General features: G+C 40.5%; 1 protein-coding gene across 2 annotated transcripts in view; it reads right to left on the reverse strand.

Annotated features, from left to right (window-relative positions):
* Positions 1 to 6,167: 6,167 nt before the first annotated feature.
* rasa2 (RAS p21 protein activator 2) overlaps positions 6,168 to 22,491 on the reverse strand; it is a 58,859-nt gene continuing 42,535 nt past the window's right edge. Inside the window, exons 20-24 of one of the 2 annotated variants that reach the window (XM_034216062.1) lie at positions 21,476 to 21,558; positions 18,087 to 18,295; positions 11,233 to 11,336; positions 9,724 to 9,904; positions 6,168 to 8,392 (exon numbers count right to left, since the gene is read on the reverse strand). In XM_034216062.1, the coding sequence (XP_034071953.1) occupies positions 8,362 to 8,392; positions 9,724 to 9,904; positions 11,233 to 11,336; positions 18,087 to 18,295; positions 21,476 to 21,558 (608 nt within the window). In that variant the 3' untranslated portion in view covers positions 6,168 to 8,361. The remainder of the gene's footprint in view (positions 8,393 to 9,723; positions 9,905 to 11,232; positions 11,337 to 18,086; positions 18,296 to 21,475; positions 21,559 to 22,491) is intronic. The other variant, XM_034216061.1, reaches the window with a different exon arrangement.

Genomic DNA, 22,491 nt, shown 5'->3' on the forward strand with positions numbered 1-22,491 from the left:
ACACACACACACACACACACAGAACAATTTGATACATTTCCCGCTCTTATGTGCCCATCCCCCCACATGGATCACACCTGGCACACGCAATACATGTTCAGTGTCTAGTCTTTGTATATTTACTGCAGTTTTTCATGTATACCAGTAGTCTGATACATGTGTTAAATGAAATGTGGTGATGATTAATGGTTTTTGTGTTAATGTAATAGCAGTTAAAACAGGACCGGTCAAATTTGACCGCGAACACCGAAGTAAGGGGGGGAAACGAAGACAACAGGAGGGCTAAGTTATATTTCTCAAACTTGCCCCTTTAATTGTATTTTCTTTAAAAGTCAGGTGGAGGGGGACAGGGCGAAAGAAGTCCATTCATAAGAGATGAAAGCAAATACATCAACGCACGCTAAGGACTGTTCAGGGATCAGAACGCAGCACGCCTCTGTAGGATGTGCTTTAAACTTGAACTGGACATCAGATCCCTCACACACTGCGCTTTGTATCCCTGTAAGGTGAAGACATCTCATGCTGTGGTATATGTTTGACCCTTAAAATGCTAACTTTTTCCCAAAGACCTCAAAGCAGATGTTTCAAGTCTCTGTGCTAAGATAACAAGCTGCTGTACTGCACAGAAACTATCTTTCTAACTCGAAAATAAACATATTCTCAAAAATATCTTTGGACAGAAGTAGACGGGGTCAGGTTAGATGAGTCCATACCACTGGGTTACTGTATGGCCACAGTATAAGCACATTTTGATTGTAGCAATTAAACAACATTACTTGTAGTTGCAACCTGATGTCCCACTCTTGACCTAACAATCAACATCGGCACCTCAGTTGTTTCCCCGACTCAGACTGCAAGGAATCTGGGTGTGACCCTAGATAACAACCTGTCCTTCACTGCAAACATAGCTGCTACAACCCGCTGCTGCAGATACACACTTTACAACATCAGGAGGATACGTCCCCAGCTGACACAGAAAGCGACTCAGGTTCTGGTCCAGGCTCTCGTCATCTAACGCCTAGACTACTGCAACTCCCTCCTGGCTGGTCTACCTGCATGTGCCATCCGACCTCTGCAGCTCATCCAGAATGCAGCGGCTCGTCTGGTCTTCAACCTTCCTACATTCTCCCACACCACGCCGCTCCTCCGCTCCCTTCACTGGCTTCCGATTACTTCTAGAATCCACTTCAAGACAATGGTACTTGCTTACCATGCTGCGAATGGATCTGGCCCTTCCTACATCCAGGACATGGTTAAACCGTACACCCCAGCACGTGCACTCCGCTCTGCATCAGCCAAACGACTCGCTGCACCCTCGCTGCGAGGGGGACCCAAGTTCCCATCAGCAAAAACACGTGGGTTTGCTGTCCTGGCTCCAAGATGGTGGAATGAGCTCCCCATTGACATCAGGACGGCAGATAGCTTGCACATCTTCCGGCGCAAACTGAAAACTCATCTCTTTCGACTCCACTTCGAGCGATAGAACTATTAACGAAGCACTTTTATACTAATAAAGGACTGGCTTACCTAAAGCCAGTTGAGTAGCACTTGAAATGTTTGGCTCTATGAAACCTGATGTACTTATATGATTCTGTTTTCTTCAAGGTTGTGTCTTCCTGGTCGAATGTACTTATTGTAAGTCGCTTTGGATAAAAGCGTCAGCTAAATGTAATGTAATGTAATGATCAGAGGTGGGAAGTAGTCGAGTACAAATACTTCGTTGCTGTACTTAAGTACATTTTTCTGGTATCAGTACTTTACTCCACTACTTATTTTTCTGACAACTTTTTACTTTGACATCTTACATGTTGAACACAAATACCTGTAGGCCTACTTTCTACTTCTTACATGTTGAACACAAATACCTGTACTAAGGGGAGGTCAGGTACTCTTTAAAGCAGCTGCTAGTTATGGGTACTTTTTACTGAATTATCAAAGCCTCTTTACTTTTACTTGAGTAAAGAAGTTTAGTCAGTACTTTCACCAGAGTATTTTCAAACACGAGTATCTGTACTTCTACTTGAGTAAAGGATGTGTGTACTTTTGCCCTCTCTGGCTGCTGATGCAGATTGCTTAGGTGCTAATAAATTGTAATGCTGACTTGCTATACACTTGCAATGCATGTACTAAATCTTGATCATTATTCAACACCGCAAGCACGATTAATTCTGTTATTTTGCATTGAATAATGTTTAACGTATATTTTTTATAATATTTTCATTATGAAGGCTTTTAATGTTCCTAAGACTGAGCCACCGCAGTGGAAAGGAGGCCCTGAATGTGCCCTCAATAAATCAGAAGATTGAGGTTGAGTGTAATAACATTACAGACGCCTGGGAGACCACGCCCTGAAGGCACGCAGGTTTATTTATCTGGCACCTTTTAAAATTTAAACAGACAAGAGATTAAAAATCATGCATTTGGCGTTAAAATTCAACACAGAATATCCAGGGAGAGCCAAGAAAATAAATTGAAACGGGATGACTATTACATCAAATAAAAACAAAAACCATTAAGACACTCCTCATGGCTCTGTGGTTATTTGAGGTTTTATTCCTTCCACCCACACTTTAATTCATATGTCAAACAAACTGTGGGGGGGGGCATTAAAAACCAAATACTGAACTGTGTTACATAAAGGTTATCACCGCCTCCAACAGCAACAAACCTCAAGCTACGTTTAACATTTTAAAACCGCTGTTAATCTCTTTAAGATATAAAAATAAGACTTGTTTTTTGTTTTAATGGTTGTGTAAATCCAGAAAGTAAAAAAAAAAGCCCCATTTTGGAAATATATTGTTCGTTGCTAAGGGGCTCTTTACAAAATACTATGTCCTGCTACGTTTAACGTTTTAAAACCACTGTGAATCTCTTTAAGATATACAAAGAAGACTTGTGTTTTATTTTAATGGTCGTGTAAATTCAGAAAGTCAAGTGGAAAAAAAGGTAAATCACATGTGCTGGTAAGAGGCTCTTTACAAAAATACTGCTGCGTTTAACGTTTTAAAACCACTGTCAATCTCTTGAGGATGTACAAATAAGACTTGTTTTTTGTTTTAATGGTTGTGTAAATCCAGAAAGTAAAAAAAAAGCCCCATTTTGGAAATATATTGTTCGTTGCTAAGGGGCTCTTTACAAAATACTATGTCCTGCTACGTTTAACGTTTTAAAACCACTGTGAATCTCTTTAAGATATACAAAGAAGACTTGTGTTTTATTTTAATGGTCGTGTAAATTCAGAAAGTCAAGTGGAAAAAAAGGTAAATCACATGTGCTGCTAAGAGGCTCTTTACAAAAATACTGCTGCGTTTAACGTTTTAAAACCACTGTCAATCTCTTGAGGATGTACAAATAAGACTTGTTTTTTATTTGAATGGTTGTGTAAATCCAGAAAGTAAAAAAAAAGCTCCATTTTGGAAATATGTCTCGTTAGAAAATATTTAAAAATATCTCCATAAAACAGCGCACTAAATCTCATGAAATATAAAACACCAATTTTCCAACCAGCTTTTATGTGGAGTTAGTCTTAATCTTTTTAATGCGAGCTCAGACACGGCAGGAAATATGAGACGCATTGGCAAAGTGTTTTTATTGTAAATTGTTTCAAATGGACATAGGAAAGACCTTGCATGGAAAATAAAACATGTAATGTGTATAAAAACAGACACAGACTTTGTACCGTGGAGACATTCAGAAGCGATGTGAAGATGTGCCGAACAGGAAGAAGCTTTTTCTTATTTCAGAAAAACTTCCCGTGAGGATTGTTTGTCGTACTCACGCTCAACAGATGTCCGCTGATTGAGAGGAGACTTGATTTGTAAACCCTGACATTATTTGTTCTTAATTCAAACCTTAACTTCTTGCTTTTGTGGTTAATATCAGAAACACACATCAGACGGCTGCTTCTAATGTTCCTCTGATCAAAGCACGTCCCTTTTCAGTTTGGCATTAGACGCTGACAAACGGGTTTTTATTACACGGACAAAAATGCATGAAGAATCCCTTATTAAAATCAGAAAAGCACAACTAACTGACCAAGTGAATGGAAATTAAACACCGTAACATGTTCGCCGTCTTTTGAACAATAGCACACAACCAGAGGACATCAAACGCTGCTTCACTGGCCCCTTATTAAAACCAGCAATGGAGTTGACATGAAAGCTTTTACAATAAATAACAATAACTTTACGCCATGAATTGTGGTTGAAATTTGGTCCAGAGTCATTTTGTTCAACCTTAAATCTTTCCACGAGTATAGGCAAAGATTAACTTCCTGTAATCAATCATTTTGGCTCCAATTAACCACCTGCATGTGGACAGTCATTGCTAGCTGTTGGACATTTCTCACAGTTTTCACTTCAAACTGCATTCATTTCAAAACAGCTGGCAGATACAAACACACAGTCAGTAAAGGGACACAAACCTCAAAGAAGCTGCAGACACTGAACAAGGTACCGCGACGAGATAGCACATTAAATCAGTGTTTAAAAAAAAAAAAAAATACAAAACATTTCTAGAAAAATATATTGTTAAATACACAACACATGCACATTTTAGAAATATATGACGCACCAAAGACAGAACAAATAATTTCCACAGGCAAAAAACACACGGTTAAGCGTGTATCATCAGCATAAAAATGTTCCAACTCTTGTCATTAAAATAAATTCAAGTTTCTTCTTCTGTATCTTTCAACACTTCATTGTTCAAATGGGCAAATGATGGGGGACAAAGACAAAACCACGATCGAGTCAAAGCTCTGATTGTTCATCACTTTATCCAGCTCAAAAATATTTGTTGATTAACTAACGGCATTTTAAAACTTCTTAAAATGTGCTGGTTACACCCTAAGATGTTTCTTCATGTCAGGGGAACAATCTTTTTTTGATTTTAAGACATGATGGTTGGCTCTTATACGTTATGATAAGCATGGATCATTATATTTGACAGCTTCGACAGTAGATGCAACCCTACTTCTGCAAGATATGATTGTGAGGATGACACTAGGACAGAGTCACATAAAGAGCATGTGTATCATTTTCAATAAATGCATTTTTTTAAAACTTTACAACACATACTTTTTCTTCATGGTTTTGGCAGTTTTACCTACGGTGGCCTACAGGTGCAAACGCGAACAACGGACTAAAACACGCTGCAGCGTCAGAACAAGGTGCAAAAACACACCAAAAGTGCCAAAACACGTGCAAAGGAAGAAACATCTTCACCAACATGACAACACATGCGCAGCATTTAGAAAACATTTGACGAAACATGCGTCTGCAAATTTAAAAAAAAGCCTCAAGAAGCTAAAAAATCGGCAGAAACGGGGACACGAAAAAGTGACGCCCAGAGCTGGGACAGGAGAGCTTAATGACGTTCTGGGATTATAATGCTGGCCAACTGTCACCGTTGTTGGAAGCGTACCTAAAATGTAAGATTTATTGGCTTAATTTAACAATGTGATCAAATGATTCCTGCTGATATTATTGCCGATCTGTTGTAAGCTAGCTAGCTAACATAGCTAGCTAGCCGATGTAACATAGCTAGAGTCATTTCAAATATACTGACAAACCACTTATAGACTAACTCTGCTAACGTCAACAAGCTCTCCTGTCCCAGCTGTGTGCGTCACTTATTATGGCGCGTTTCCACTGCAGCGGGTAGCTCGCTTTAAGCGTGCCGAGCAGTGCGGGGCCCGTTTTTGGTTGCGTTTCCACTTGGCCTAGTTTTGGCCCAGGGCTACTTTTTCACCTTTTTTCTGGCCCGACTAAATCGTGGTTCTAGGGCCAGGAACAACCAGGCTTAGTCGGGCTGAGTATGCTAAACTAGAGAGAGAATCGCTGGCAAGGGGGCTACAACTACAACAAGATGAACATATTTGACCGTGATTTAATTGTAATACACGTTTCTAAATGATGCCGAAGTAACAACATACTGATACCGGTTAGTACAAACCATGAATTAACGATTTGACAAGTCTGCAGACAGACGGCAGGCGAAAAACCCTTTTAAAATGTGTGTTTTCTGAATGGAGATCGGCTAAGCTAACGTTGTATATGCTCCGACCGTCCACACTCACAATAACGGCCTACAGAAATAAATAAACCAGCGACTGTATTCGCCATGACACAGACAGTCTGTGGTTTGTACTTGTTTAACTTGTGTCTAGTTTCTGAACAGATATGAAGAGCTGTGAGCTCTGAGGGCTAAGAGCTAACGGCTGTGTTGTTTTTCTGGGGCTCTCATTGAAGATGACGTCACGGCTCCGCCTACACTGCGTTACTATAGTAACTACCCCAGTTCCTAAACTGTAATGGAAGCGCAGCATTAAAGTGAGCCGGTGTCGGTACACGATGTGTTCGGGGGCCGTCTCTTACCAATGACGTCACGCATTGTACGCATTGTGATTGGCTGTACGGTAATTTACACAGGGGTGCTCGGGGGCAAATCACATCTACAGATCATGACGAACCGAATTGAAGTATTCCTATACTCCTAGCGTGTGAAAAACATGTTAAAAAAACATGAAAACGGAGCAATGGCTGTACGGCAACTCAAGAGGACCATCATACACGGTCAGATTCCGAACATTTAAACATAGCCTACACTTCATTCTTTACTTTGTCCGTTATTATATGTAGAAGATATTACTTTTTTCTCCGTGATGTTGTTTCCATAGAATCCTTTTCCGTTTCACAGAACACAAATTGGGTTATTTACATAATTATGTTTACACTACTACTCCCATACTCCTAGCGTGTGGCTGCGATGCTAGCTTTGCGGCTAGCGGTTAGCATTTGAAATGGAAATATACATCGAAACATCATGTTTCAGTAAAAGAAGGCCCCACTGATCATCTACTCTGAGACGATTCCAGGGAGGCCTGACTTGAGTTTCTAGCACCAGGGAAAGTGGACAAAAGTGCCCCAGATCAGCCTCTTAATTTACCCAGAGCCTAGTGCTTGGCTTTGGGCATAAATTCAGGAAACTCCCCTGAGTGTTTTATTAACCCTTTCATACTCTAGACAGCGTGGGTAAATTACCATACAGCCAATCACAATGCGTGACGTCGTACATCGTGACGTCACTGGTAAGAGACGGACCCCGAACACATCGTGTACCGACACCGGGCCTAATAAGGCCTAACCAAAGCGAGCTACCCGCTGCAGTGGAAACGCGCCATTAGTGTCCCCTGGTTTACGTTGTGTTTTGAGCTTGCAGCGATTCCTAAATGCAGCACTTGAGTAAACGCCACAAATCTTCATTTGTATGCGTTTTGGCACATTTGTGTTTACATTATTTTTGAAAGTCCAGCGTGTTTTTCCTAATGGAAATGTTTTAGCATGTTTGCACCGTACTAAATCAACAAGAGACACATTTCAAACAAATTCTCTTAAGCCATAGGTACAAAAGCTGCTGATTTTAAAAATGAAATGTGTTGTGATTGTCTGGACTATTTAAGGGATGATGGGGAGGTGATTTATGAATATGATTGTTCCCTCTTGTTCCTCACATAAGCCACTCCAGATATGTTGCGATGCACAGCGTACCGAAACGATTCACAATCACAGGGAAACACGACTCTACACCACCATGTGCTCTCAGGACTGCATGCTCGCCTTAAGTCACTAAATCAAGGATATGTTAGCAAAAACAAACAAACACAGAAACCAAATATATATATATATATATAATTTTCTCCATTAGAAAACATTTGTATTCAAAATACATTTTGTTTTTTCTTCAAGTCAAACCTATGAAATCGTCTTTGGTCAAGAAAAATATCTTAAAATCTACAGGCTTTAAATGTTATTGAACACGAATGATTAAACAGACAAACGGATCATGAAACTGATCAAATTGGGGAGAGTTGATACCAAGTATCTAATCGTTTCCATTTGGAGAGCTCCAAATATTTAAAGTGCTTCTGCATTATTCCCTCAGCATTTCATGTGAAAGAAACATCCATCAAAGTAAGGCAGATCGGTTTCCTCTACTCAACTGTCCTCGGAAAATATTTATACACTTTTGTTCAGAGCAAGGACACTAAGAGAGGATAAAAGGGGGGACACATAGAGGACCATAATCCACAAAGATGATTATTAAATCAACTTTTAAAGACGTGGTGTCAGAGCAAAACCATACGAGATTTGGGAGAGCATCATTAAAAAAAAAAATGGGTGAATAAAAGAAATTAGCAGCCTATTCACACACCAGGTAATGATGCTTCTTTCACACAGCTGTAGATATCAAAGAGGACATAAATTAAGATGAGGAAAAGGGACCAGAGGAGGGGGGGGTCCGAACAGAGCGAACTCAACAGGGTTCAGAGGAGACGGTTCCGGTTCAGATCTGCTCGGGTTAGGAGGTTTTCCCTATGATGGGGTTGTCCCTGAAACAGAGAGAATACAAAAGGTAACTTATCTGGTTGGTAGAATCCATGTGTTCGTTCTTTGGTTTTTCCGTTTCAAATGCGAATAGGAAAAACTAAACAGCGGTGTTGTTTTTTTTGTTTTAAAACTAAAACGGGAAAACCAAAGAACGAACCATACACAGATTTGGTATGTATGTGTTACAGAGGGTATATGCAGGAATCCTGAAGTCAAATGTAACACGTTTTGAGACCCTCTCCATACATTTTAAGACCTCATCGCCACTTTGAGTTGTAACCTTGGCGACACACTTTACCTCACATTGACTATATGCAGTATTGATTGTCCTTCCTCCTTATCTTCCAACCATTTGGACGCAGACTTGCATTTCCCCATAACGATGTTGTTTGACAACCGGCGTAAACGGACCTTCGCGCGCTATCAAGCAGTGAGCGTGCGATGTCCTGTTCAGATGACGTCAAATCCAACGGGATGCCATCAATAAACTACACAGAATCACACTACACACCTACGCAATGATTACATTCAGGCAGACTGTAGAATACAACCTCTTTGGACCATTTATATACTTATTGAAAACAAGCTACAAAATGTAACCTTGGAAAATGCCCTTTAATACTTTTTAATAGCCTTAATTTTCGCTAAATTGATTGATCAACTTTTAATACTTTTTAAGACCCCGCGGACCCCCTGAGGAAGAATAGCCAACGCTCATGCTAATGCTAATCCTAATAATGAATAACAATCTGTGTGTAAGCAGGTATGGCTGATCGATTGCAGTCAGAATTAACAAGGCAGTGTGAAGTGGCAGTTCACTGTGTCTGTTACTTCATGTTATCCTCTTCGACATGAAAACATTTCAAAATGATCAAATCAAACTGTTTTGCACTGGTTGCCCCCAAAAAATATGTATGCATATATTCTACATTTCCAATTAGCTGCTAATGGGGAAAAAACTAAATGTTCGTTTCGATCAAATTTACTTATCATATTAAAAAAGTTAGGCTGCTATAGTCCTTGAGTTGGCATAGCATCCTTAAGTCCAAGTGGATATTTGTAAGAAAATTCTCTCAAGGCATGCCTGAGATTTAATGTTCACTAGAGTCGGAGACATCTAAATATTCAACAAGCTATTCTCTAAATTCACACACACCACACAAACACCTCACACACACTTTCATATTTACCTCTAAGGCAAGGAAACGCACCTGTCCTATCCTGGTAATGCACTGACTTTAGAGACTTATACTTCACATAAAGGTACATGTAACAGAGTGATAACTGATATGTTTCTACCCCTGCTGGTATTACAGTACAGATTTGAACTCACATGCTCCCGTACTGCGCCGCGGTGTCGCTGCGGATGTTGTGCTGCCTCTGAAGTTCCTCCATGATGTTTCTGAGCTGCTTCAGGGTCTGAAAGGTCTCTTTGGGTTCCTGAATGGTGAACTTTGAGTAATCCTCCTGCTCCCTCTGAGGCCCCTGGTACACCGCCATGCTGGCACACGCATCTGCAGAGAGGGAACCAAGCATTATAGCATCATTATTATAGCAGCATATAGCAGCACTATAAAGCATCATATAGCGTCATTAAAGCAGTGGCGAACCGTCAGGGCCTTCAAGGTATTCAGAGAATACCCTGGAACACTCAGATAAAAACTAAAAATCGATTTAATTATATATATAAAATGAATAAATGAGAATGGTATCTGTGTTGTTGATCTGTAATATTACAGTTGATTTGTTTGTCCTTCTCGAACCATGCACTACGCATTTCAGTGGTTTTGTGTTAGAAAAAAAGCAACCAATCAGATCTTGTTCTGGGTCTCTGGGTAGAATATCCTTCAACCAAGGTATTCTACATCCTTGATCGAATGCCCTGGCCGTTGCTCTGAATGAGAGCGTACGTTTGGACTGACAGTTTGATCAACCAATCATATATTCATTTGTAGCCGATGGGCGTATCCTTTCAGAGTTTCCCTCCGTTTTATTGTTTTTAACGTTGAAATGACAAGATGAAGTTGGTGCGGAATTGTTGCGAGTACCCTTTTCAAGACGACAATTCAGTGAAAAGACGGACATTATAATGCCGGGGGGAGGTGTGTGTGTCTACAGAAGGTCCAGTTGTGATAGACACGGTTCGCCACTGCATTATAGCACCATATAACATCATATAGCAGCATTATAGCCTAACAGCACCATATAGCGTGATTAATATCATTGTTCCTATTTTACCATTTTGATCCCTGCTTTTATTTATTTGATGCTTTTCATGTTTTTTTGCAGAGCACTTTTGCCCCGACTGTTTTTTGCACGTGCAAACATAAATCACTAAAAGGTCAGGAACTCTGACAAAGACGTAACGCTCCAGGAATCCACAAGGTGTCTCGGGGGCAGCTTTATGTGGAGTGCAATCCTCAGATCCTGCCATCACTCACACTTCTCCTGAGATCTCATGATGTTGTTTTATTAAATGTGCTAGGACTGTCTTAGGGAAGAAAGCTTTTAGTTGTGCAGCTCCACTAACTTGGAACAGTCTGCAAACATGTTTAAAACTGAGCACTTTGGTTCCCCTGCATCATTTTAAAACTCGGCTGCGTGACATGCTGTTTGATACTCACGGTACCTGTCTCTGTAAATAGAGTTTGTAAACTGTACCCTGTACATTATGTTGTTTGTCATCCTTATTGTTGTTCTGTTGTTTTTATGTTACATGTGTAACTAATGTCCTGCAGGTCACCCTTGAAAAAGAGATCTTTTGATCTCAAGGGGCTTTCACCTGGTTAAATAAAGGCCTCAAACAAACGGAGAATATTTCCTGAACAGAACACACACTGACCCTCCATGTTCTGCAGCTTGGCATCGTTTGCGGAGAGCAGGGAGAAGATCCTCTCCGTCTCGCGGTCACAGTCGATGTCCAGCTGCAGGTTGGCCAGCACGGTGCTGAGAGAGGAGAGAGCAACAAGTGTAAGAGGATCTCACACACAGAGGGGGGGGGGGTTCACTGAGACTACCTGAAAGCACATGTGGGGAGAGAAGACATTGATAGATAAACCCTAAATTATAAAAGTTTGCCTTGGAAAGTAAGAGAGCCTAAGGATAAATCATTTATTTTGGCATGTTTGGGGTCAGAGCTTTATTGGAGCTAGGGTTTTGAAACGAGGAGATCAAGGGGATGACATTGCTGTTGAACTATCCAGCAATCCTGGAATTCCTTTTATTTTGTATTTCTCTACCATAATCTGAGATATTCAATATTTGAATTTGTTGAGATAAAAACAGAAATCCAGTAGAGCCCTGCTTGTGCTTTTATGAGCTAAATAATTAAGAAAATTTAGGAAAAATACCCCAAAAACTAAAGGTGTCACACTGACTTAAAGGTCACCTATCATGCTATCTTTAGGCAATAGCATAGGTATATAAATATATAAAAAACATGTCTCTGAAGTTTTTTGCTCAAAATACCAAACAGATCACCCATTCTAGCCATGCCTCATATCCCTCTATTTCACTTCCTGTTTCAAAAGTGCTGATTTGGGGAATAAAGCTTTAAAAAATAAAAGATTGATAAAATAAAAGAGGGGTCTGAGCTCATGCGGGACCCGGCAGCTACTGTCTAAACTAAATGCTGCCGTGATGAAACGCCATATCATGGATTATCAAGGATCTGAAACAGTATGGAGCTCAAAGGCTTTCTCTCTTGCCGGTTATACCACAAGGTGAGTTCCTTTTTATTTCCTGTTTCTTCACACACATGCTCTCCAGTACAGGTTAGCTCTGAGTGTTAGCGATGCTAATGTAAACACCCGACCAGATTACGTCCAAAGCAGTCGGGCATTGTTTCTGATAGCAACTTTCTGATTGGCCCGTGGGTCCACATTTCAGATATTATGTCATATCGGACGCAAATCTGGATCAGCTCCGTTGTTCCCCGTTTTTAGAGATTTGGGTACGGAGGAAAAGAGAGGGTTTTATTTTCTGACGCTGCGTGAGTTCCCCGACACACCGGGGAGACATATTTATGTAGAGAAGACATCAAAAAGTGCATTTTGCATGATAGGTCCCCTTTAAGGCAAGGCAAGGCAAGGCAAGTTTATTTATATAGCACCTTTCAACACAAGGCAATTCAAAGTGCTTTACAAAAAACGAAAGACATTAAGAAAATGGCATTTAAAATCAGTCATTAAAAAGAAAAGATAATAAAAGAAACATTAAAAGAAAAAATACATGGATCAAAGTTACAGTGCAGTTTAAGATATGAATAGTTCAATTAAAAGCAGCGGCAAAAAGAAAAGTCTTTAGTCTGGATTTAAAAGTAGTCAGAGTTGTAGCGGACCTGCAGGTTTCTGGGAGTTTGTTCCAGATATTTGGAGCATAATAACTGAACGCTGCTTCTCCATGTTTAGTTCTGACTCTGGGGACAGAAAGCTGACCAGTCCCTGAAGACCTGAGAGATCTGGATGGTTCATCATTTAGCAGGAGGTCAGAAATGTATTTTGGGCCTAAACCATTCAGTGCTTTATAAACCAGCAGCAGTATTTTGAAATCTATTCTTTGACACACAGGAAGCCAGTGTAAAGACTTCAGAACAGGAGTGATCCACTTTCTTAGTGTTAGTGAGGACTCGAGCAGCGGCGTTCTGAATCAGCTGCAGCTTTCTAATATATTTTTTAGTGAGACCTGTGAAGACACCATTACAGTAGTCGAGTCTACTGAAGATAAAAGCATGGACAAGTTTTTCCAAATCCTGCTGTGACATTAGTCTTTTAATCCTAGATATATTCTTTAGGTGATAGTAGGCTGATTTAGTAACTGTTTTAATGTGACTGTTGAAACTCAGGTCAGAGTCCATGACTACACTTAGATTTCTGGCTTTATCTGTTGTTTTGAACATTGCAGACTGAAGCTCAGCGCTAACTTTTATACGTTCTGCCTTGGCTCCAAAGACCATTACCTCAGTTTTATCTTTGTTTAATTGGAGAAAGTTCTGACACATCCAGTCATTGATTTGTTCAATGCACTTACTCAGTGTTTGAATTGGAGCATAGTCTCCTGGTGAAATTGTTACGTAAATTTGTGTGTCATCCGCATAGCTATGGTAACTTATTTTGTTGTTTTTCATTATCTGAGCCAGTGGTAGCATGTAGATGTTAAAGAGAAGAGGCCCCAAGATGGAGCCTTGAGGAACCCCACATGTCATATTTGTCAACTCAGATGTGTATTTACCTATAGAAACAAAGTTGTTTCTGTCCTTTAAGTAGGATTCAAACCAATTTAGAACTGTTTCCGAAAGTCCCACCCAGTTTTCCAGTCGGTCTAGTAATATGCTGTGGTCAACAGTGTCAAACGCAGCACTGAGATCTAATAATACTAACACTGAAGTTCTGCCACTGTCTGTGTTTAAGTGGATGTCATTAAAGACCTTTACAAGAGCAGTCTCAGTGCTGTGGTTTGGACGAAAGCCTGACTGGAACACATCGAAACAGTTATTTAAATGCAAGAAATTACTCAACTGTTGAAAAACAACTTTTTCAATGATTTTACCTAGAAATGGGAGGTTTGATATGGGCCTGTAATTGTTCATTACTGAAGCATCTAGATTATTCTTTTTTAAGAGCGGTTTAATGACTGCAGTTTTCAGGGCCTGTGGAAAAATACCTGAGTGAAGAGATTTGTTTACTATATGAAGTAGATCTGAGGCCATGCAACGAAAAACATCTTTGAAATATCCTGTTGGAATAATATCAAGGCAGCAGGAGGAGGATTTCAGAAGTTGAATAATGTCCTCTAGGTTTTTATCATTAATCTGATGGAATTGTGTCATGGTGTTTGAATTTATGTTAGGTGGACATAGGGACAGCACATTTGCTGTTCCTGATGCAGAGGCACTGACTGCTTGTCTGATTTTCTGAATGTTGTCAGTGAAAAAGGCAAATTCATTGCACGCCCTGGTGGATAGAAATTCAGAGGCTACTGACACTGGGGGGTTAGTTAGTCTGTCGACGGTAGCAAACAAGGCACGTGCATTGTTTTTGGTAATGATGTCAGAGAAGAAAGACTGTCGTGCGTTTTTCAATTCCAAATTATAAAGGCCAAGTCTCTCTTTATAGATTTCAAAGTGAACCTGGAGATTTGTTTTTCGCCACCTGCGTTCAGCTTTTCGACATTCTCTTTTTTCTGCTCTCACGGTCATGGCCTTTCTCCATGGAGATATTTTCTTCCCAGTCACTTCCTTTACCTTAGTTGGAGCAATGGCATCTATAACATTTTTAATTTTTGAATTAAAATGATCTACTAGCTCATTTACTGAGATGTTAACAGGGGCAAGTGTGGAAGAAAAATTCTGAGTAAACATTTCCCTAGTATTTTCAGTTAAATATCGCTTTGTGGTTACCTCTTTTTGAACATTTTTGTGAACAGAAATAGAGCTCTCAAAGAAAACACAGGAATGGTCAGAGAGTGCAACATCAGTCACCACAACCTTAGAGATATTCAGACCCTTTGAGATAATTAAGTCCAGAGTGTGCCCCTTATTGTGCGTGGGCTCCGTCACATGCTGAGTCAGTCCATAGCTATCAAGAACACAAAACAGTTCTTTAGCCCCTCTGTCCTGGGGGTTATCAACATGGATGTTAAAATCACCAACAATGACTAGACGGTCAAAGTCAATACACACTATAGACAGCAGTTCAGTAAAGTCATCAAAAAAGCTTGCACAGTATTTGGGTGGTCTATAGATATTTAGGAACAGAGCTCGAGAGGAGCATTTCAGCTGAAGGGCCACATATTCAAAAGAAGCAAAGTTCTCATAAGATGTCTTCCTGCATTGAAGGGAATCATTGAACAGAATACCAACTCCACCCCCTTTCTTATGCATTCTTTCCTGACTCATAAAACCAAAGTTGGGAGGGGTTGATTCGATAAGAACAGCTGCACTGTTATTTTGTTCAATCCAAGTTTCTGTTAAAAACATAAAATCGAGATTGTGCTCAGTGATAAAATCATTGATTAAAAATGTTTTTCCTGCCAGAGACCTGACATTTAATAAAGCTAGTTTAAGTTTGTTAGATACACTATCAGTCATGTTTTTTGTAACAAGCTGTGGCTGACATGGAATCACTGCTAAATTTGATAAACTCACACAAACGTTTGAGCACTTCCTGTTTCTAAGCTGATTCACCGCTCTTAATATATTACCTATCAACACAGATATCGGCAAAGCTACAGGCAGGCAGGGCCCCGACATGTCCTGGAAAGAGTTGAGAGTAGGGCTGCAACAAACGACTAATTTGATAATCGATTAATCTATCGATTAATGAACATTTTTAATCGATTATTCGGATCGTTAAGGTTTTAACTGTACTACTACTTATATCGATACTGCTTATCGATCCGGTCTTTTTAACAATAGTATTAATGGTTCTTTTGACAAGAAATAAGGTAAAACTAAACAAATTGTGAAGAAAACTAACATTGCTTTTTATTGTAATTAAATGCATAATATTTCACATCAAAAGAAACAACAACGTTTTAACAAATCGTATTAAATAATGTGATGACAGAACTGTAAACAGAATAGCTGAAACTTTTACAAAATAAATAACTCAGTTTCCTCTAATCATTAACCCATGTTTGTATAATTGTGTTAACTCCGTGTGTTGCTGCTAGCATACATAACACCTGACGTGGAAACGTTCCTCGTGGATGGGGCTACAGAGCTGCTGGAAATACAGTGGAACCCGGTGCATTCCTCCGTCTGGATGTGGAGCACTTTTGATAAATGTTTAGACAAATTGCTCGCGTTACCGCCCTTACATACTAAACTCTTATTGCACTTTTGGCAACGAGGATTCTCCACATCGAGACGGGTAAAGTTTAACCACACCTTGGAGCGCGTTCTCTCTGCCATCTCCTCCGTGTGTGTGTGTGTGTGTGTGTGTGTGTGTGTGTGTGTGTGTTGCATGCATGTAGCAGCTGCGTGTGTGTGTGTAAACGGCCCCGCCCCCTCGCAAGCAGGCGGGGGAGAGATCTCTCGTCTGAATTGGGAAGATCGAAAATACATTATAGACGCATTTTGTAGTCATATTGCATATTAGAAACGGAGTTGGCGACACTAAGACTGCGATATAATGTTTATGTAGCAATAATACATATGACATATGTTTTAAATGTCTCCTGTACCGATAAAAAAGAGTGATAACGTTGGAGCTTAACGGGGTGTAGAACACATGTGATGACGTCACCAACGAATCGACGACTGAATTAGTTGCCAACTAATTTGGTAATCGATTAAGTCGATTAGTTGTTGCACCCCTAGTTGAGAGTGCCATACGCCCTTGAGCCTGGACCCATCACATATCAGTAAGAGTTTGTTGCGTTTTGTACACACACATCCTTATCAGGCTTCGGAGACTGCAGATGCTTTCTTGAAGGGAGGGGAGGTGGTTGACATAGGCACGGTGATGGAGACGGGGGAGATGGTGCGGGGGTAGAGGACATGCTGCCAGGGGGGGGAGGTGGTTGACGTAGGCACGGTGATGGAGACGGGGGAGATGGTGCGGGGGTAGAGGGACATGCTGCCAGGGGGGGGAGGTGGTTGACGTAGGCACGGTGATGAAGACGGGGGAGATGGTGCGCGTCTCTGCAGTGATTTTGGTGGGCGTCGTTGAGGAGCGGGGGTAAAGGACATGCTGCCAGCCCTGCGTATCGCCTTAATTTGGTCTTTGAACTCCAGGAAGGAATCGGTGCCAACCCCCTGTATCTCCTTTGTGTGTTCAGCGATCTCCAGGAGGGTGGGCGAGGGTGAAAGGGTGACCGGAGAGTAGAGAGAGCTGTGGGGTGAAGGAAGAGTATCCTCAGAGGTGACAGGGGGGGGTGAAGGGCGGTGGAGACTCCTCCATTTGTCTCTCTTAAAAGCATATCCAGGAGAAATATGGCGTTTCTCTCCTGAATTAAGATTCAAATGAATAGCAAGTGCAGTCAAACACCTGTGGATGCAAACTAAATAAGCTTTTTAAAAAGAAGCAAGAAGAATTTCACACCAACATAAAGTGTCTTTATTAAGAGTGTTGAGCTTGGTTTGCGTTAATGTTGATCCTCATCTGTCAAATTAACTCTTTCTACCCGATATGAGTGTTTTCTCCTACCTCTCTGATCTTGGTCAAGTGTTCATTTGGCAGCTATTTTGGATTGTGTCTTGGTAAGAAAATACGAGATAGTTGAAAGATAACGTATCTCCGTGCAGGTGCCGGTGACTCATGTTGTTAATTAACTCTTTCTACCTGATATGAGTGTTTTCTTTACATCTCTGAAATTGACCCTGTGTTCATTTGGGCAGCTATTAAGTCTTAGTATTATTAAAAAGTATATGAGATACTTTGGCGATAACGTATCTCCGTGCAGGTGCCGGTGACTCACGCTAAAGTGTCATTTAAAATGTTTTCTCTCAGTGATGTTATGTTAAATGTTTGTTTTTCATGTGTCCTGATATGTGTCCATATTGATGTTACACATTGAGCTGCAAGACACATTTCAGACTTGATCGGACTAGTATTATCGTATCATTAATTAACCCTTTCTACCCGATATGAGTGTTTTCTTTACATCTCTGATTTTTACCCCATGTTCATTTTGGCAGCTATTAAGTCTTAGTATTGTAAAGAGATCGATAACATATCAGTGCAGGTGACTCACGTGGTGCAGGGCTTGCAGCCGGGGGCGCTGCTGCTCGGGCTCCTGCAGCACTGCCAGAATCCCCCGCTGTAGTTTGAGGGGTGGAAGGAGGAGAAGCGGCCCTCGTTGCAGCGACTGACCGGGCCGAGCACCTCCAGCCACTCGCCGGCCTCCACGCAGTTCCCCGCCTGCATGTACAGCAGCTTCTCGCAGTGCACCACCTGAAACATCTAACACCACACAAACCAGTCAGGTCAACAGGGTGTGAATGTTTTCATACCTCTACTGTTTAATGTAAAAAGAGTAGAGCTGCTACGATAACTTATAGAAATATAATCAAGTGGAGTAAATCCACAAGCTACCCTGCAGTATACAAAGTCATTCAAACTAGCTGCACCTTTACCAGCTTTGAGAACACTTTCATGATCAATCATTATAAAACATATCATATATATTATTCTGAAATGGACCAATCTGCACAATGAATACTTTTACTTTTGGAAATATCTACAGTTTTATGTAAATATAATAGAGCTGCTCGACAACTCAAATCGACAGAGAAATAACTATTTTGATAATGTATTTAAGAGGACATATTCTGCCTATTTTCAGGTTCATATCAGTATGTAGTGTCTCTACTTTAAAGAGTCCTCTCCTGCTGATGTTCAGGTGTATATCAGTATGTAGTGTCTCTACTTTAAAGAGTCCTCTCCTGCTGATGTTCAGGTGTATATCTGTATGTAGTGTCTCTACTTTAAAGAGTCCTCTCCTGCTGATGTTCAGGTGTATATCAGTATGTAGTGTCTGTACTTTAAAGAGTCCTCTCCTGCTGATGTTCAGGTTTATATCAGTATGTAGTGTCTCTACTTTAAAGAGTCCTCTCCTGCTGATGTTCAGGTGTATATCAGTATGTAGTGTCTGTACTTTAAAGAGTCCTCTCCTGCTGATGTTCAGGTGTATATCAGTATGTAGTGTCTGTACTTTAAAGAGTCCTCTGCTGCTGATGTTCAGGTGTATATCAGTATGTAGTGTCTCTACTTTAAAGAGTCCTCTCCTGCTGATGTTCAGGTGTATATCAGTATGTAGTGTCTCTACTTTAAACATTCCTCTCCTGCTGATGTTCAGGTGTATATCAGTATGTAGTGTCTCTTCTTTAAAGAGTCCTCTCCTGCTGATGTTCAGGTGTATATCAGTATGTAGTGTCTCTTCTTTAAAGAGTCCTCTCCTGCTGATGTTCAGGTGTATATCAGTATGTAGTGTCTCTACTTTAAAGAGTCCTCTCCTGCTGATGTTCAGGTGTATATCAGTATGTAGTGTCTCTACTTTAAAGAGTCCTCTCCTGCTGATGTTCAGGTGTATATCAGTATGTAGTGTCTCTACTTTAAAGAGTCCTCTCCTGCTGATGTTCAGGTGTATATCAGTATGTAGTGTCTCTACTTTAAAGAGTCCTCTCCTGCTGATGTTCAGGTGTATATCAGTATGTAGTGTCTCTACTTTAAAGAGTCCTCTCCTGCTGATGTTCAGGTGTATATCAGTATGTAGTGTCTCTACTTTAAAGAGTCCTCTCTTGCGGATGTTCAGGTGTATATCAGTATGTAGTGTCTATACTTTAAAGAGTCCTCTCCTGCGGATGTTCAGGTGTATATCAGTATGTAGTGTCTCTACTTTAAAGAGTCCTCTCCTGCTGATGTTCAGGTGTATATCAGTATGTAGTGTCTCTACTTTAAAGAGTCCTCTCCTGCTGATGTTCAGGTGTATATCAGTATGTAGTGTCTCTACTTTAAAGAGTCCTCTCCTGCTGATGTTCAGGTGTATATCAGTATGTAGTGTCTCTACTTTAAAGAGTCCTCTCCTGCTGATGTTCAGGTGTATATCAGTATGTAGTGTCTCTACTTTAAAGAGTCCTCTCCTGCTGATGTTCAGGTGTATATCAGTATGTAGTGTCTCTACTTTAAAGAGTCCTCTCCTGCTGATGTTCAGGTGTATATCAGTATGTAGTGTCTCTACTTTAAAGAGTCCTCTCCTGCTGATGTTCAGGTGTATATTAGTATGTAGTGTCTATACTTTAAAGAGTCCTCTCCTGCAGATGTTCAGGTGTATATCAGTATGTAGTGTCTCTACTTTAAAGAGTCCTCTCCTGCTGATGTTCAGGTGTATATCAGTATGTAGTGTCTCTACTTTAAAGAGTCCTCTCCTGCTGATGTTCAGGTGTATATCAGTATGTAGTGTCTCTACTTTAAAGAGTCCTCTCCTGCTGATGTTCAGGTGTATATCAGTATGTAGTGTCTCTACTTTAAAGAGTCCTCTCCTGCTGATGTTCAGGTGTATATCAGTATGTAGTGTCCTCTACTTTAAAGAGTCCTCTCCTGCTGATGTTCAGGTGTATATCAGTATGTAGTGTCTCTACTTTAAAGAGTCCTCTCCTGCTGATGTTCAGGTGTATATCAGTATGTAGTGTCTCTACTTTAAGAGTCCTCTCCTGCTGATGTTCAGGTGTATATCAGTATGTAGTGTCTCTACTTTAAAGAGTCCTCTCCCTGCTGATGTTCAGGTGTATATCAGTATGTAGTGTCTCTACTTTAAAGAGTCCTCTCCTGCTGATGTTCAGGTGTATATCAGTATGTAGTGTCTCTACTTTAAAGAGGTCCTCTCCTGCTGATGTTCAGGTGTATATCAGTATGTAGTGTCTCTACTTTAAAGAGTCCTCTCCTGCTGATGTTCAGGTGTATATCAGTATGTAGTGTCTCTACTTTAAAGAGTCCTCTCCTGCTGATGTTCAGGTGTATATCAGTATGTAGTGTCTCTACTTTAAAGAGTCCTCTCCTGCTGATGTTCAGGTGTATATCAGTATGTAGTGTCTCTACTTTAAAGAGTCCTCTCCTGCTGATGTTCAGGTGTATATCAGTATGTAGTGTCTCTACTTTAAAGAGTCCTCTCCTGCTGATGTTCAGGTGTATATCAGTATGTAGTGTCTCTACTTTAAAGAGTCCTCTCCTGCTGATGTTCAGGTGTATATCAGTATGTCGTGTCTCTGTTGACGATCAAATGATACATTCATAATAAATAATAGCTTTGCAGCTGATTGTGAAGTAAGTATTAGTTCCCCTTTGTGTTATTAATCAATAATGAAAATAATCAATGGTTGAAAACCCAATAAAGACCATCAGAGCGGACCGTGACAGCAGAAATAGATTTATGAAACAACGTGTTTTACTTCCTGTGATTCATAACGCTTCACTTTGACACATTGCAGGAGATTTAGCATCAGATGTGTTTGCATTTCCGTACTCCTCCAACACGACTTTCCGGGTAAAAAGGAGTGAAAATACCTCCATCTGTGAGTGTTCATTAAAAAGGGGCCATACTTTGAGAGTGATGAATGGGTGGGTGTCTCGGGGGGATCGGCTTACATTTTTGCGGTTAAAGGCACTTTCATCCAGTTTCTCCACAGCCTGGATGTTTTTCACATTGATGATGCAGAGGGCTTCTTTCCCTAAAAAAGTAAACATGTAAAAAATGAAACTAGAATAATAGAAAGTCAGAGGTAAGAACAACCCATGTGTGGTGTACAGTGTAGTCGTAAAAGCTCTCAAATATAAGAAGGCGTAGGTCTATTTTTACAACCACAGTGCTTTAAAAATATATATGTTTTGGGTCATTTCTGAAAGATGATCCATCCAGAGTAGTACAAGCTATTTGCAAGGTCCACAATATAACGTTTGGTGAGTTCTCACAGACTAAATGGCAGGTTAGTAACCACAACATTTTAAAAAGTGCATTTAACGCTGTAAAATGTTCCCATAGTCCAGTTCGCTGCAGGAATGGTGCGCTCAGCCTTCCTGCTGATCTAAACCTTATGATATGGATCATATACATTTTATTAAACATTTTCAAATCAAGTTTTATTTATATAGCACATTTATAAACGATTTTTGGTCGAGCCAAAGTGCTGTAAATATAATAAAAATAGCCTACAGTAGAGACACTTTACAGCAAATACAACAGCACAGATTGTTCAGAATATCAGTATGAGAAAAAACAACACCCTCTATCCTTAGACCCTCTGTCCTTAGACCCTCTGTCCTTAGACCCTCTGTCCTTAGACCCTCACATCGCACAAGGAAAAACTTCCAGAGAAAACCCACAGTTTAAAGGGAAAATGGGAGAAACCTCAGGGAGAGCAACAGAGGAGGGATCCCTCTCCCAGGAGGGACAGACGTGCAATAGATGCCGTGTGTAAATCAAAGAGATAATATATAATACAATATTGAGTTATAACCAGGGGTGCACACAACCTTTTTGCCCTGGTTCTCAAAGGAGCACCTGGAGATGGTGCTTGGTGCGCATCCTTCAAATGAAATAAACCAGACCTTTTGAGGGGTACTTGACTTTATAAACGGGGGGGGGGGGGGGGGGAGTTGCGCTA

Source organism: Gymnodraco acuticeps, unplaced genomic scaffold (genome assembly GCF_902827175.1).
Source record: "Gymnodraco acuticeps unplaced genomic scaffold, fGymAcu1.1, whole genome shotgun sequence".
NCBI lineage: Eukaryota > Metazoa > Chordata > Actinopteri > Perciformes > Bathydraconidae > Gymnodraco > Gymnodraco acuticeps.